At 38.0% G+C, this 15,711-nt stretch overlaps 1 protein-coding gene across 6 annotated transcripts in view; it reads left to right on the top strand.

The window, feature by feature from the left end:
- Nucleotides 1–15,711, top strand: part of LOC149316523 (uncharacterized) — a 69,546-nt gene that overhangs the window by 13,705 nt on the left and 40,130 nt on the right. For 4 of the 6 annotated variants that reach the window (XM_089515737.1, XM_089515740.1, XM_089515742.1 and 1 more), the window contains 17 exons: nt 484–522; nt 918–947; nt 2,209–2,247; nt 2,465–2,482; nt 3,678–3,710; nt 4,929–4,961; nt 5,277–5,315; nt 5,741–5,770; nt 6,610–6,645; nt 8,943–8,990; nt 10,329–10,670; nt 11,591–11,623; nt 12,839–12,883; nt 13,735–13,782; nt 13,929–13,973; nt 15,388–15,432; nt 15,612–15,656. In XM_089515737.1, coding sequence (XP_089371863.1) covers nt 484–522; nt 918–947; nt 2,209–2,247; nt 2,465–2,482; nt 3,678–3,710; nt 4,929–4,961; nt 5,277–5,315; nt 5,741–5,770; nt 6,610–6,645; nt 8,943–8,990; nt 10,329–10,670; nt 11,591–11,623; nt 12,839–12,883; nt 13,735–13,782; nt 13,929–13,973; nt 15,388–15,432; nt 15,612–15,656 — 948 coding nt within the window. The remainder of the gene's footprint in view (nt 1–483; nt 523–917; nt 948–2,208; nt 2,248–2,464; nt 2,483–3,677; nt 3,711–4,928; nt 4,962–5,276; nt 5,316–5,740; nt 5,771–6,609; nt 6,646–8,942; nt 8,991–10,328; nt 10,671–11,590; nt 11,624–12,838; nt 12,884–13,734; nt 13,783–13,928; nt 13,974–15,387; nt 15,433–15,611; nt 15,657–15,711) is intronic. The other 2 variants (XM_089515739.1, XM_089515743.1) reach the window with 2 other exon arrangements.

Consider the following 15,711-nt stretch of genomic DNA (forward strand, 5'->3'; position numbering starts at 1 on the left):
ATCCTAGAACAAGGTTTCTCACCCAGATCACCCTGTAAAAGGTCACCTGGGGGTTCTGTGAAAGATTATGTCTGGAAAAAACGTTTTCAATGCAGGGGTTTCCTAAGACTTTAATATTTTGAAATCAGTGTTGAACAAACACTGTTTGAGTGATCTCAAACTTGGTCTCAAACTCAAACAAATTCCGAGCCTCCAGAAGTAATGGGATTACCGGTTCTCTCCAACCCCAACCATCACATCCAATGGTTGGGGGCAATATAGTTCCCAAACTTTTGGACGCCAACAGGCTCCCAACCCCTGGTTGGGGCCAAAGTTACATAATTTTATTATCTTCAAAATGTCCCTTAATAAATTTAACTTTCCTGAATTCTTTCCAGCTTTACTTCATCTTAAAATTATAAATAGGTTTAATTTCATTAAATAGAAATTTATTGGAATGCATTACTTGTATAAAGACATAACCAAGATTTGTTTTATCTGCAGCCGGATGTCAGCTATGGTAGCAGTGGCTCATATGGTCAGGTAAGGTCTTTTAATCATCTGTTATGCAGAATCTTTCCAAACTGATTTTTAAAAATTACCCTCTGTGAAGGAGGGTAGGATTAACTTTAGGGGAGAGAGGAACTGGTGGCGCATTGGTTAAATGCCTGTACTGCAGCCACTCACTCAAAACCATAAGGTTGCGAGTTCAATACTAGCGGAAGGGCCGAAGCTCGACTTAGGCTTGCATCCTTCCGAGGTCACTAAAATGAGTACCCAATTAGCTTATACTTTGTAAACCACTTAGGTAGTGCTTAAGTGCACTGATAAGCAGCATAGAAATGTACTTGCTATTGCTATTGCTAACTGTTTCTAATGCCTCTTCCCTTATCACTACTGTACAAGTGAATAAAATACAAATACTGTTTTCTTTTCAGTCTGTTTCAACTGTGTCAAATAAAGGAAAGGTATGTATTATTTTTGCCTAAATACCCTAAAGGTACCAGATCCTGTCTGATCTTCGAATCTAAACAGGATCAGCTCTGGTTAGTTCTTGAATGGAAGATTGCCAAGGAAAACCAAGTGCTGTAGTCTCTATTTCAAAGAAAGAAACGGGTAAAACCACCTCTGAGTATTCCTTGTCTAAGAAAACACTGTGAATTTCATGGGGTTACCCTAAGACAGCAGGTGACTTGAAGGCATGCACACACCTGTACTAATTCTGAATTAAAACACTGAATTGTCTATACATATGTTCCTTCTTTCAGCATAATTTCTTACAACCAATAGTTCTGTTACTCGTGAACCTACATTAGTCTCCTGCTGACCTGAACAGCAGCTAGTGTTAGAACTAGTACAACTTCAGTACGGATAGCCCAAGACACTTTGCCTCCTAAGAGATAACTGGAAATGGTTCCTGGCCTTCTTTTCAGTTGTGTTATATCCAAGGCAAGTAGGCTTAAGACAGAAAATACCACAAAAACCTCTCCCAGTCCCTAGTAGAAAATATAAGCACAATAAATTATATAGCTACCAATGTGTTGCCCTGTCTTGATACCTCAAATCTGCTACTTGAGGCTGGTACCTCACTTTGTCTAGTGGTGGGACCAGCCCTGCATGATGTCATCTTGGGGTTGTCCTGCATCTAAATCCCAAAAGAGATCCAGCCTCAGAAAAAGGCTCCATGTGTGTAACAAGTATGGATGCACCATGAGATCTTTCTCCAGGTACCATAGCTAATTATTGCTATGGACAATTAGATGTTTGGGTACAGTCCTGTCTCCTCACTGAGATCAGTGGCAAAATTCCCAGTGGTATGGCACAATTTTACAAGCAAATGGGCCAGTTCAGCACCATTTGTTCGTAAAATATTAATTAGTAAATATATTTAAATTAGATATCTGGAGCTGGGGGAGGGGGGATAAAATGTTTAATCATGTTTTCATGTTTGCTTTTTCTGCTCGCTGTCTGATGATTTTCCAGATGTCAGTAATTCATGGGAAAATATACATTTTTGGATACTATGATTACTTTCTAGACCGTTTGCTTTTTTTTAGTTGAACACTAAAGCAAATTGCTTTTCTCTGCCTCTTTGCATATGCGCTATACTTTGTCAAGCAAAATGATAAAACATACAGATAGAGAATAAATTAATAGCATACCAGAAATTCAGTCTTTTGAATTTTAAAAAAATAATTTCTAATAAATGTTTTTATTTATTTTTGGTAGGTCATTGTGTATGCACCAAGCAACCCTTATCCACCGGAAGTAAGTGCTTTCATTTTAAACAAATATTTTAAATGCTGTGCTTTGAGCATAATGTTGTTATGAGAAAATACTTGATATGAGAAAATAAAGCGCTGAATACCTTAATGCAAATTGCCTGTTAAATACATTTGTTGGCTTGTCAAATAGAAATGTTTTTGTTACAAGATATTTTGTAGTTGACTGTCATATTAATAAGCTATTTCTATTTTCTCTACAGCGTAACACATACACATCGGTAAGGATGCTCTCATTTTACTTGTTCTGTCCTAAACCATATCTTAAAACAGGTATCAGGCAACTTGCCACATTCCAAATGTTGCTGGACTGTAATTCCCAGCAACCCCAGCAGCATAGTCAGGTGTGAGGGGAGCTGCAGTTCAGGTGCAAGGATCACAAATTGCCCATCCATATTTCAAACCACACCACAGAAGAGATCTTTGAGACAAGCAATCATTTCTGCAAGTAATCTTCATACCTGGGTAGCTCTGCTACTGTAATGTATTCTGTGATTATATGTTGTTTTGCTACTAAAAGTTTTCCTCAGTAGGGAACAATCCACATGTTTAACTTAGCATTTTCAGGCAGTTACTCTGACTCAAAGATGTGGTGCATGAATCAGCCTAAGTTATAGATTGCTTCGCAGTTCCCTCACTGTGTATATTCTACTCATAGCTTGGGACAGTAATGTTTTTGGAACACAACTCCCAGATTTCCCCAGTTGGCATGAATATGTCCAAACAACAGCCAGCTGTATAGAGGCAGGCCTCTGGGGGAAAGAATATTACTTTCTCACCAAGTGTGTTCATAAGTGATCATTCATTCATTTACTGGGATCTCATCTTAATAGGGAACTGGTTGCCTCTTTTATTTTCTATTCACTGGTTCATAATGGCTAGTAGGGTTTATTTCTAAATAGATTAATACCTGGAACAACAAGTGAGCTGTGCAGCTTCCTTAGGGAAGGGGTCAGAACAGTGGGAGCAGCTGCTGAGAAGTGTTCAATGGGTGAATAATGCAGTTTGACACTGTTTTAACTGCCATAGTTCAATGTGATGAAATTCTGGGATTTGTAGTTTTGTGAGATATTTAGAAAGCTCTGGTGCCTCACAAAACTAACAGTCCCAGAATTCAATAGCATAGTGTCAAACTGCATTATTTCTACAGTGCAGACGCAGCCCATGTCACACCAAACATGCATGTACATTTGGTATTCCTGAAAGAAGGCACTTCTCCAAAGAGCCTGAGACGGCTCTTATAGTTCAGATAGTCTGCACCTGAGCTGTATAGTCTGTCTATATTATAACTTCATTTGTTTTAAGAGAGAACCATATCTCCAATTGGACTTCCCAAACATTATCACAGTATTCATCACAGTACTGATCAACAGTACTGATTGCGTGCAAACAGAATGTTTTCTTATTCCTTTATAGCACCTTGCCAACTCCAAATACAAGCATATTCAGGTAAGCATGCTGTCTCGGCTTTATTGGAAATAAATTTTGAATTGTAGAGTAGGACATCTCAGTGTAAAATTTAAAAGAAAATGAAGAAGGGAATAGGATGAGATGACCTAGCTTATTGTTTAGAATGGTTAGCTTGGAGCATGTTCTCAAAATACTCCACTTCAGGGTGAAAGCAAAGGATTTAAGATGAAGAAACAGAATTATATGATATCACCCAACAGATATGAATGCTTTTCAGTTTTGTTCTCACAATGCTGTGATTTTATATGCTAGCTATACAAGTTCTTTATTAGCATAGATTTGCACAAATAAACACTGTATGAGAAATAGGCAATCAGGGATTTGGTGGCAACTCTTATTTGATTGTTGGGATACTGTCATCCAGCTCTCTTAAACACACATTGCTCTCTACCCTTGAACAGCCAATTGAAGATAATATATTGTTTGTACAAGTATAAGTGCAGAGATGATCTGGACCAGTGGTGACTGGTCACTCACATGGTGGTGGGTAGTGAATCCACTCCTAATTTAATTCAAATTTTAAAGGAAGTGCCTGAGGTGCTGAACCTATCTGAGGACAGTTTCATTAAAGTTTTAATAATTCTTTAAATCCTTGAATAATTTCAATGGCTCACTGACATGGAGGTTACTAATTGCCAGGGATCAAGATTGTTTAATGTAGAAGAAAATTTATGGGGACACATTTAGTTGAGTTAGTTAGAAGATGTGGAATGAGTGAAAGAATTTAATTACTCTGGTCTCCCTACATGTTTTCATCCCTTTTCTTGTGCAGCTATAAATACTTCTTTGAAGGGGAAAAAGTCTTTTCTAAAAGATTCAAGATTCTCAGAATGCCAGAATGTATAACTGATTCCAGATATTAGCAAACATCATATACACAGATGCATAGACTACCTTTGCTGTTTGACTGTTGAGATACAATGCATTTTATGAAATCATGTTCATTTGAGTCAGGTGGTAACATATTGCTTGGAATTATTCAGCAACACCAACAAATAACAACAGTAGTCGTTCGTATGTATGGCATGTCAGGTTTCACACTTGGGTCACAGGAGCCTTTTGAAGCAGTGAAAGTAGGAAACAATGCAGAACAAGGGACAATGGTTTTATGAACTGAATATAAATAAGTATAGCAAGTATTTTTTTAAAGCAAAGATTCATGTCCATGGCGATAATTGATTTCTGGTTCTTTTTCAGAGTACTAAATACAGTGAGAAAATTCAGGCCCAGGTATGATTAGATTGTTCTTTTCCACTGCAGGGCCTCTGGGTCCTTTCCCTTAAGCATTTTAAGTATGATGCAAAAAATATTTAGTCATAGTCTGTCATAAAATACACAGAGAAAGGAGTGAGGGGAGAGAATTATATGTTATCCAAACAACTTGTTTTCATGCCTGTGACAATAATTGTGGCAAATGAAACCATTTGGTAACATCATGACTGACTATGTGATAAAATTTTAGCATTCTATTTGCCCCATGAGTAAGGCCATGTCTATTCACATTGCAGCATGACAATTTTTAACAGCTTTGACTTTTTATTGCAGGGTTCAAGCCCCCAAAGTGGTGTCCGTATTACAATTCAGGTAACTATAGTTTTGTTGCACTAAATCCTCCAATTGACAAAAATGACAGTAATTATTGCCCTGAATGCCTCTTACTCAAAATAAAATTGCAGTTCATTGTTTCATAAGTTAGGAACATAAAAAAACAAAACCCAATACATTTATAGAGTGATTTAAGGTGTGTGAGTCCTAGACCTGATCCCATGGTGGGATTCCTTTTTATGGATTCACTTTGTGAGAAGTGGTTTAATACAAAAATCAAGCCAGAGTCATGCATAAAGCTGCATGAATTAATTTTCAAGCAATAGAAAAACAAAGATCAGAAACTAGTTCTGTTTATATAACATATAATAATAGCATATTATAATATAATAATACAACATTTATTTCAGTTTAAATGATTTTTTAACGCTCTCTGTTTATTCCCCCTGCCCGCCCCCCATTAGAGTGGACAGCCTGGACAGATCTGCGATAAGGTAAGTGCTGTCTTACCATTGAGTTGGCTGCATTTTAATAAAACTGCTGATCAGAATATTGTCTCGGTATCACAAAACTATGTGAATATTTCTAGTTAGCCATTTTTGCCGACAGAGGATATAACTCTAATAGGCAGAACTATCTAGAAGGTGTCTAGATAATTCCTATTTCCTCTGCATAAGATTCTATCCACAACAAGGAACATGCTGAGTTTGCCCAAATATTTTAGTTCATATTGCATAATTTTTTGGGTGCATCTAGGTTGATTTAGTAAAAGTCGTCTGAAACAGAGAGTTGTATCACTATACAATTAGCTGGTTTTGATACCATTTTGACTATCATGACTGCATCCTACAGAATCCTACAGCCTGAGTGTAATAATTCAGGAGAATGCACTACAGCTCTCTAGCATGGAATTCTAAATACCACACAAAAACTATAAATTCCAAGATTCATGGTGGTTATTGAAGTGTTCTCAAATTGCAATAACTATGTAGTGCAAGTTAGGGATACAAAGAATACATTGAAATTTTCTCTTCCCAAATTAAAATTAAATATTTGAAAGACTGTCTCAACACTTCATACACCCCATGAGCAAGATGGAGAACAGCCATGAGATACTTTCCTCTTGGGACATTTTCCAGATAATGCACCACACTAGCTCTCTCTTCTGAATCTTACTAAGTAAGAAATACTAGAATGGTGAGCCTATGAGTAACTTGGTGTGACTCCACTGTCACCAATCAGATAACAGGTGTTGAAAGGAATGTATATCAAGATAACATGTTAATTAACTCTTCAGAAGTAATTGCTTTGGGGTTTTCTTTTTTCTTTGCAGACCTCATCCTCCTACAACAGCCAAGCCTGTAAACTGGTAAACACATCCATGTGACTATAACTCTACTTTTGTCCCTTTGGGAGATCTGTCAGTGAATATATACTGCATAACTGCTTATAGACTTTATCACATGGGGAAAATTGGGGGTTTAAATGGGCATTATCCAGTGATATTCATGCAATCATGGTGAATGAAGATTTTCACAAACCATCGTGATTAAAGATTACTTATCCTGGGAATAACCAGCAAAAAATCATTCACAGGATTTCCCCATGAATGATTTGTTGCTGACTATTCCCTGGTTATTCCCGGGATAAGCCATCTTTAATTGCAATGCATGTGAAAATCTTCACAACAATCATGCTAATATCATTGGATAACACCCATTTAAACCCCCAATTTTCCCCACGTGTGATAAAGTCCTTAGTTAACCTGTGGTGGAGTGTTACTATCGTTAGAAATATTTGATGAGATGCTTTGACAAGAAATCTATTCTAGGAATACTAGCGAGAGATTTGGCATCAATGAGGAGGGGAAAAAACCCTCTCAACGAGGAGCATATTTTGCCCAAGACTAAAGGCCAATTTCAAAGCAGTAACTATAGCACCTGAATGAGTTTAGGCAATGGACAGATTTCAGGCCTCTGGGATCTAGTTTGTTCTTTTGATGAACCCCAGGATCTATGGGAACCAACTAGAGCTTTATATAAAGGAAATTCACATAGAGTTGGGGATATGCCCCAGGATTTGCTTAAGTACCAAAACTGAATAGATTTTGCAATCCTTCCAAATTAAAGTCCTCTCCCATTCTTACTGCAAACTATCTTTATTTCTGCAGTATAAATTATTGCAAAAGAAAAGTAATTTTGTTCCTGCTGTTGTTAAACAATTGAGAATCATAAATCCTTGATGATCAACTGCAAATCATCCAGATTTCTAACAGATCCAGGTAGAAGTATATCTTCTACCTATCCATGAAGTATAAGACCAAATTGTCAAACTCCTGTCTCTGTTCTGAGGTTTAATATGCACTGCAGAAATAATGCAGTTTGACACCGTTTTAACTTCCTTGGTTCAATGCTTTGGAATTCTTGGAATTGTAGTTTTGAGAGCTTTCTAGCCTTCTCTCTCAGAGAGCTCTGGAGCCACAACAAACTGCAATTCTCAAAATTCCATAGAATGGAGCCATGGCAATTAAAGCAGTGTCAGACTTCATGATTTCTACAGTACAATTTGAACCTGAGTTTGCCCATGCAACTATGTATGAAAATAACTCTTTATCTGTAAAAAATAAGAGCCACTCCCTAAATATATACAGCTACTGGAGAGGTAACTGGGGTAATAACTGACACGTTTCCTAGTTCATACAATATTTTCAGTGTAGCACTGAACTGTAGAATTTGTAGGGAATGAGCTACATGGGATTAGGGAGTAATCAGTTTTGTGATGGAAAAGGACTCCAGAACTCAATTTATTACAAAGTTTATTGGAATTCCTGAAGTGACTTCAGGTACCTCATGAGCCTGCAGTGCTTGAGACAGGGACCTTCACAGAACAGGAGGAGTGGGAATCAGTTGACCCTCTAGATGAACTGTTACTTTGAGCAGCCCTTGTTGCCATAGTCAGTAGTGAGAGATGCAGGGAGTTGCATGGAGGGCAATACAATCTCCATCTCCAAGTTATAGACTCCTTTCATTCCTGTGTCTTTCCTAAAGTGAAAGTCATGGAGGCCAATAGAGGTTCTGCAGAGCAACATCTGCAAGATCTAGTGCTATTTCTTTGTCTCTTCCACTTTTGTTTGATGGGGAAGAGTTTCATCTGCCTCATAAGCTCTAACTGACTCATTTTGCAGGGACAGTTCCATTTAACCATCTGTTGTTCCACTTTATCAGCTGCCTTTAAAATATTTCAGTTTCTCTCCTCCTCCCTTTCCCTTTTTGTTCTCAGCTTTCTTCAAGTTGCTGCAAACTGAGGTCAAACAGCAAAAGCAGTTTGTACTCCATTAACTTAGCAGGGGGAGAAGGGGGCAAAATCTTTCCCTTCCCAGTAGGCTCAGCCTCTCCTAGCTTTTGTGATTTTCTTCCTTAATAACTTTTGTCCTCCTGCCCACACTCTGATGTTGCCTGACCACATATGAGCCAGTTTTCAGCTGTGAAGTGTTGGATGGTATGCCATCTGGTGAAATGCATTTGGCTGCCTGAAAACAAAAATGAAGACTAACCATTTTCAGTTTTCATTACACCATCATTTAAAAAGAGAAAAATGTTCTGAACATATTTATATAACTATGGTAGTTGCTGCCTTAAAATGACCAACTTTCTGCTTTCTTTGCAGAGTATACAGTCTACTTCATCACAGAGCAGTAGTTCTTATGGTTCTCAGGTAAATTAACAATATTAAGTTCTACTGGTTTTACTAGAGCTTCTTAGAAACCATTATGGTTACTTCCGTGCCATGTGGTGCATGATAAGTGCCTCCCATGCTCTATTAGTAAAGTCAGAATGAAATCAAAATTCACAAGGGAGGGAGCTGATGATGCACCTCCTTCCCATTACTTTGGTTTCTGGGAGAGGCAAAGCAAGCCTGGGAACAAGCTTCTTGTAGACTCCTCCCATGTCCTAGATTCTTCAAAGCTGTAGTATTTTCCTCCACAAGTGTTTCAGTCAATGTGCACATGCATAGCTGATAGTTGACCCATGGAGTCATTTTCAGAGAGCCCAAATCACACAAATCAGGTTGTCAGTAAGAAGGACAAAATGGAAAGAGGGTACATCTAGCCCCCTGTTTCTACCATAACATCTGATCAGTGTGATTACTGTTTTTATAACGATAGCTTCCTACATGGAGCTCCACTGGTTGGATCAGTGAGAGAGGAACCATGTACATAATGTTGATTTGTGGTTATGGATCCCCATCTACCTGAAGTCATTTTATTACCTGAGGTTGTGCAGCAAACGGTTACACCAAGTAAGGTGGATAGTACCCAGAGCCAGCAAGATTATCTGGGCATATGAGGCAAAAAATCCCACAAGTACCTCTCCTTATCCCTGACAATAAAAAATACAAAAGGAACCAAGTTAATTACTAACAATTTGCTGCCCTTTCATGACACATCAAAACTGCTGGCTGATGTCACTCCCTCACTCTGCCTAATGATAGGTCAGGCTTTGCTGAACCTGTCGATTATATGCCTCTGAATGCTTTTTCTATAATATTTCTTCTAGTCTTAAAATGCAAGTATAATTAGCATTTGGGAAGTCAGCTTTCCCCCACTTTTGCCTCATAAGTGGTTTAAGTATTTCCAAATCAGTAAAGGCTAAGTATCTCTGATCTGAAATGCTTTGAACTAGAAGTGTTATAGATTTCTGATTTTTGTTTGAATTTTGTAATACCCAAAATATATATTTGCATATACGTACATAATGAGCTATCTTCGAGCTGAGACCCAAGTCTAAACACATAATTCATCAATTTTTCATATACACCTTATACACATAGCCTGAAGATAATTTAATACTATATTTTAAAATAATGTTGTACATGAAACAAAGTCTGTGTGCACTGAACCATCAGAAAGCAAAGGTGCCGCTACCTCAGCCACTCGTGAAAGAGTTTTGGGTTTTTGGAAGTACTTTGGACTTCAGAATTCTGGATAAGGGAGAATCAGCTTCCGTTAGTAGAGAAGGCTCTCCTCTGTTTTACAAAATTTGTGTTTCTTAGCAGGGTGGAACCTCTGTTATAGTCAGTAGCGGTGGATCCTCTCCTTCAAGCAGTGGCGGTGGAACCAAAATTATATTTGGTGGCCGTGGATCTTCTGAGTCTACTTCCTCTACTACATTTGGCAGCAGTGGTGGATCCTCTTCAGGTGGTGGCAAAGGGGTTTCTATCACATTTGGTGGGAGTGGATCCTCTCCATCAGTGAGCAGCAGTGGATCATCTGCTACATTTGGCAGCAGCAGTGGATCATCTGCTACATTTGGCAGCAGCAGTGGATCATCTACTACATTTGGCAGCAGCAGTGGTGGATCATCTACCTCAAGTGGCGGCAGGCCTTGTGGTCAGGTTAGACCCTTTTGGCACAAATCGGTGTCAAAACAATTTATTTTAAGAGCAGGTCATATCTTATAGTTGTAAGGAAATAATTCTTATATTTCCCCCAATTTATGTAGAGGAAGTTATGCTATAATAGAAACACTGGTTCATTTTAACAGAGGGACAGTTTACATTAATGCTGTACCATACAACAGTTTAGTGTTATGAAAGACAACTGCAGTAAACCTGACCCCTTCGTTTCCGGCATAGCTGCAAGGAGATCAAATACATCTTCTTCTATTTTAGATTAACTTTGCCATATTGGGTTACCTGAAACGTAAACCACAATTAATCCTAACATGTTGGCTTCAAGATGAGTTGTTTTGACAAGCATAGTTAATATTAATGACAATGAGCATGTTTAAATGATACAGTAAGCCACTGTTAATTTTTTGAAAAATGGAAGCAAATGCTTCTTAACTCATGCTGTGTTAGAAGAAGGGAGAGGAAGAAGAAGTATGCAAGCCTGAGGCTCACTGAGGCTTGTTCTTGGGATGCTAAACTATGGTTTATTATTATATGAGAACCAGTTCATTATTTCCTTAAGTCTGAACAAAAGCCATTTGCTTATTATAATATAGGAAATTCATCTGAATTGAGATTTGTATAATAAATAAATTTTCATTGAAAATCAATGTTGTAATAGTTAATTTCTAGCAAACCATATTTATCCTTATTAAAGAACACGGAGCAATTTCAAAATGGGATAATATGTCCAGTAAATATTTTCTGATCTCTAAACTAGATAAATAATGTACAGCTAGTATTGTAATTAATTTACAGAAGCTTTTCCTACCAGTTAACAATGCAGGAAATAAAGATTCTCCAGAAATAAAGGTATCTTTATGGGGTTTTAGAAATAAACAATAATTTCATTCTCTCCCCCCCAGGGATTTACCTATGATGGCAGTCCTTGTAACCAGGTAAATGTTCTTTCTTTAAATTCTCTGAAAAGTCCTTTTGTAGCAGATAATGCATGCAGTGGTTAGAGATCCAATTTTTAGGCTCAACTAGCATATAGTGAATGAATGGGACTTGGTAAATCAATGAGCTACATAATTCCAATTAATTCAGTAGGGCTAGTTTAAGTTAGAACTAACAATTAGAGTTAGCTCATGGTCTTCAGTTTCAGTTGGTGAATACCACCGATGTGGACAAGCTGCTGGGGCAAGTAAGGAAGACAACTTGCCCTCTCGATCCCTGTCCTTCCCTTGGCTGTCCAGGAAGGAGATGCAATTAGATTTCAATTAGAATATATTATTAATGCATCTGCCGGGGGGGGGGGGGACTTTTCCATCTTATTTAAAAGAAGTGGTGGTGTAACCACTTCTCAAAAAGCCCTCCCTGGACCCCTTGGATAAACTGAGTCCTGGTGGCACAGTAGTTAAATGCTAGTACTGGAGCCAAAATGTTATGAATTGAATCCTGGTGGACTCTAGGTTGACTAAGCCTTCCATCCTTTTGGAGGGTGGTAAAATGAGTTATTGAGGGCAGTTGGCTAATACATTGTAAGTCATGCATAAGAAATAATAACAACAAAAACAACAAAAATAGATATTATTATTACTGTTCAAGGTACAGTCCGCCCTCCGTGTCCATAGACTTGCCATCCATGCATTCAGCCATCTGTGGACAGCAAGCCCATGTTGTTCCGAATGGTGGCATGTGCACGCAGCCATGCCACCATTAGGGACAATGAGTACCATTGTCTCTAACACCAGTGTGGCCACATGCATGCGTCACCATTGGGGATAACTTGGGCTGTCCCTAATGGAGGCACAGCTCACGTGGCCACACCGTCATTGGGGACAATACGGATTCAAGCATCCTCTGATTCTGGTATCCATGGGGGGAGGGGTGGGACAGATCCCCTGTGGATACCAAGGGCTGACTGTATCACAAAATTCTGTGTGATAATATATGTCTATATATTGTTTAACGGAAGCTATCAATCATTTGTTGACCTATTTCAGTCATACTGTCCTCATCTCATCTCATCCACTTTTTTGGTGTTCTGAAAACTTGGACAACACTGCCCTCTGCTGTTTTTCACTCCAGAGTATCAAAGAAGTAAAACTATTAATGTAATTATTTGATATTTTTACAGTAAGCTAATTGTTGTTGTTTTTTATATAAAGGGTGGACAGAGTGGATCATACGGTGGAGGAAGTCAATATGGACAGGTACAACTTCTTATAATTACATTTATATATCTTTGGAGATTATCACATGGGGAAAAGGATGTCCTTTTCCCATCCTTCTCATGTGATTGTGCGAAAGATATTAGATGATGTTGCGTTTATCTGATCATTATCCCATCACTGAAGTAGAATTGTCTTGTCATTTTTCATTAACGGAAGTTTCCGTTATTCAAAAGTGATCGAACAATTCTACTTCATTGATGGGATGATGGGAAAAGTGTGACATGTGTGATAGTTTTTCGCACAATCGCATGATAAGGATGGGATCCGCTTTGCTCCCGTCCTTTGTCTCCCCCATCTGATAATCTCCTATAAAACATACAACATAGTAAGAGGGAGCATGCAAAGAGGGTTTTTTTTAAAATAATTTTTGCTGTTGTTGTCATGTGCCATCAAATTATTTCTGCTGTATGGTAATTCTGGTGTATGGTAATACTTACGAGATTCTGCTCATAATATAGAATGGGTGAGCAACTTTGGCAAATGGAGGGAAGGAGTTACTCCCAGAACCTCCTACAGGCTGCATCAGGCCTGAAACTGTTAATTTTTAAAAAAGGAAAAATTGAAATGCAAGTGACCACTTTCAGGCTTAGTATTTCAGTTTGCATGGAGGATTCAGGTTTAGAAGATTCGGTTTTATCTAAGCCCTCAGCCAAACCCATTTTGACCACACACACACAAAAAGTCATTTTTGGGGTTAGGGGATGAGGAGAAGATGTGGGGTACACAAATGTTCTGGGATGCACACTTTTGGCCTCTCTCTGATTTATAAATTGGCCTTTGCCAGATGTATTATAACCATCTTTTTTAATTCCTAAGTGATCTCTTTACAGGGTGGCCAGAGTGGATCATACGGCGGTGGCAGCAGCCAGTATGGGCAGGTAAAAACTCTGGGAAGATACTGTGTGTATGTGTTATGTAACATATGACTTAGTAAAAGACAGTATGCATAGAGATATAGATTGTTCCTCAAAGTAGATTCATTGTTCTTTTGCAATATATTAAGATAGTCCTGTTTTCTGTACAGGGTGGACAGAGTGGATCATATGGCGCTGGCAGCCAATACGGCCAGGTAAAAGCTATTTTATATAGTGTGTATAAATAACCTATTTAATATATATTATGGTATCATATAGCCGACGCAGATGTAGATTAGCAATTCTATATCTAAATTAAGCCAGAACAAGAGAATCTGTGTTGGTGGGACAGCCACTATGACAGCTGTTTTATTTAACCCATGGCTCAGTGTGGAGGCGAGAAAGGCACAATTAGAACATACAAAGGAAGCCAAAAACAAAAGAAGAAATGGCCACAGCATCCTTGGAAATGTTGGAAATGCACAACAATGTCATGTCTGAAGGCAACCAAGGCTGCATCCGCACTGCAGAAATAATCCAGTTTGCCACACTACTTTAACTTCCATGGCTTAATACTGTAGAATTTTGGGAATTGTAATTTTGTGAGACATTTAACCTTCTCTATAAGACTGCTCTGGTGCCATAACAAACTACCAATCCCAAAATTCCATATCACTGAGCCATGGGTACCTGTTAAATAAAACAATTGTCACAGTGGCTGTCCCACCAACACAGATTCTCTTGTCTTGGCTTAATTTAGGTAAAGAATTTCTGGATTATTTCTGCAATGCTGATGCAGCACAAACCAGCAACCTTCTGTGCTGTATTCCAGTTATGGAATACCTTTAAAGTTATGGAATACCTTTAAAGCTCTGTTCCTTTAGTTCAGTGCCAAAGTTATGTCATTCCAGCACTAAGGAAAAAAAACCATGTTTGATTTTACATTATTTTAATCTCTTTTAACCACTTTTAAACTGTTTTCTTTTAACTTGTCAAATTATTTGATATGTTTCTAGTGTGTACATTTACAGTGCTATAGAAATATACAAAAACAACAACAACAACAATAATAATAGTGTTCTAAAATCTAAAAATTGCCACATGTTGGGGGCCATTGGGCCATTTTAGGCCTAGGAGAGGTTTTTATTAATAAACAAGAAGTGAACGGGAAGTAACCTGTTTGTCTCTTGTTTTAAAAATGGCCACAACACATGGCAAAAATTCCCTCCTTGCTCCTGGAATGCATTGCAAGGAAAGTTGTGTGTGTGTGTGTTGGAGATGTGCAAGGAATATGGCCCCCCAAGATCTCCTGGAAGGCTAATGTGGCCCCTAACTTTCCCAAGTTATCCATCCATGTCCCAAAAATTTAGCTGAATCTCAATTCATGTCTCAGTCTGAAAGAGGATGACCACTCTTGCCTTGGGAGATGGGTTTAGAAAGTAGAGGTTAGTTCTCAAACTCCAGCAATTAGAAGATCGGAAATGGTTTCTTCATTTATTTAACCAAGAGAGTTAAATAAAAAGTAATTTGAAGTATTATTTCACTCCTAAGTGTAGAAATAGAAGCTTAGAATAAATAATAAATGTACTGGTATATTTTTAAAAAACCTAGGAATTATTTTCTTTACAGGGTGGACACAGTGGATCATATGGGAGCAGCAGCCATTATGGACAGGTGGAAACCTCTTTTCATATATACCATATATACTTTAGTATACAGTGAGAGATATGCAATTGAATAAGAGGATTAATACTTGTTTCTGCTCCTGAATATAGAAATATAGCTTTTTTCAAATATATTAAAGAGATGCTTTTGTAATGATTTCTATAATATTTTTAATGTTCTCTGTACAGGGTGGACAGAGTGGGTCATATGGCAGCAGTAGTCAATATGGACAGGTAAAAACACTTGTAATATATATAAAACACCTGGCCCATCTATCTATCTATCTAT

The sequence above is a fragment of the Sceloporus occidentalis genome, unplaced genomic scaffold (genome assembly GCF_023333645.1).
Source record: "Sceloporus occidentalis isolate IW3139 unplaced genomic scaffold, rSceOcc1.0.p SCAF_3, whole genome shotgun sequence".
NCBI lineage: Eukaryota > Metazoa > Chordata > Lepidosauria > Squamata > Phrynosomatidae > Sceloporus > Sceloporus occidentalis.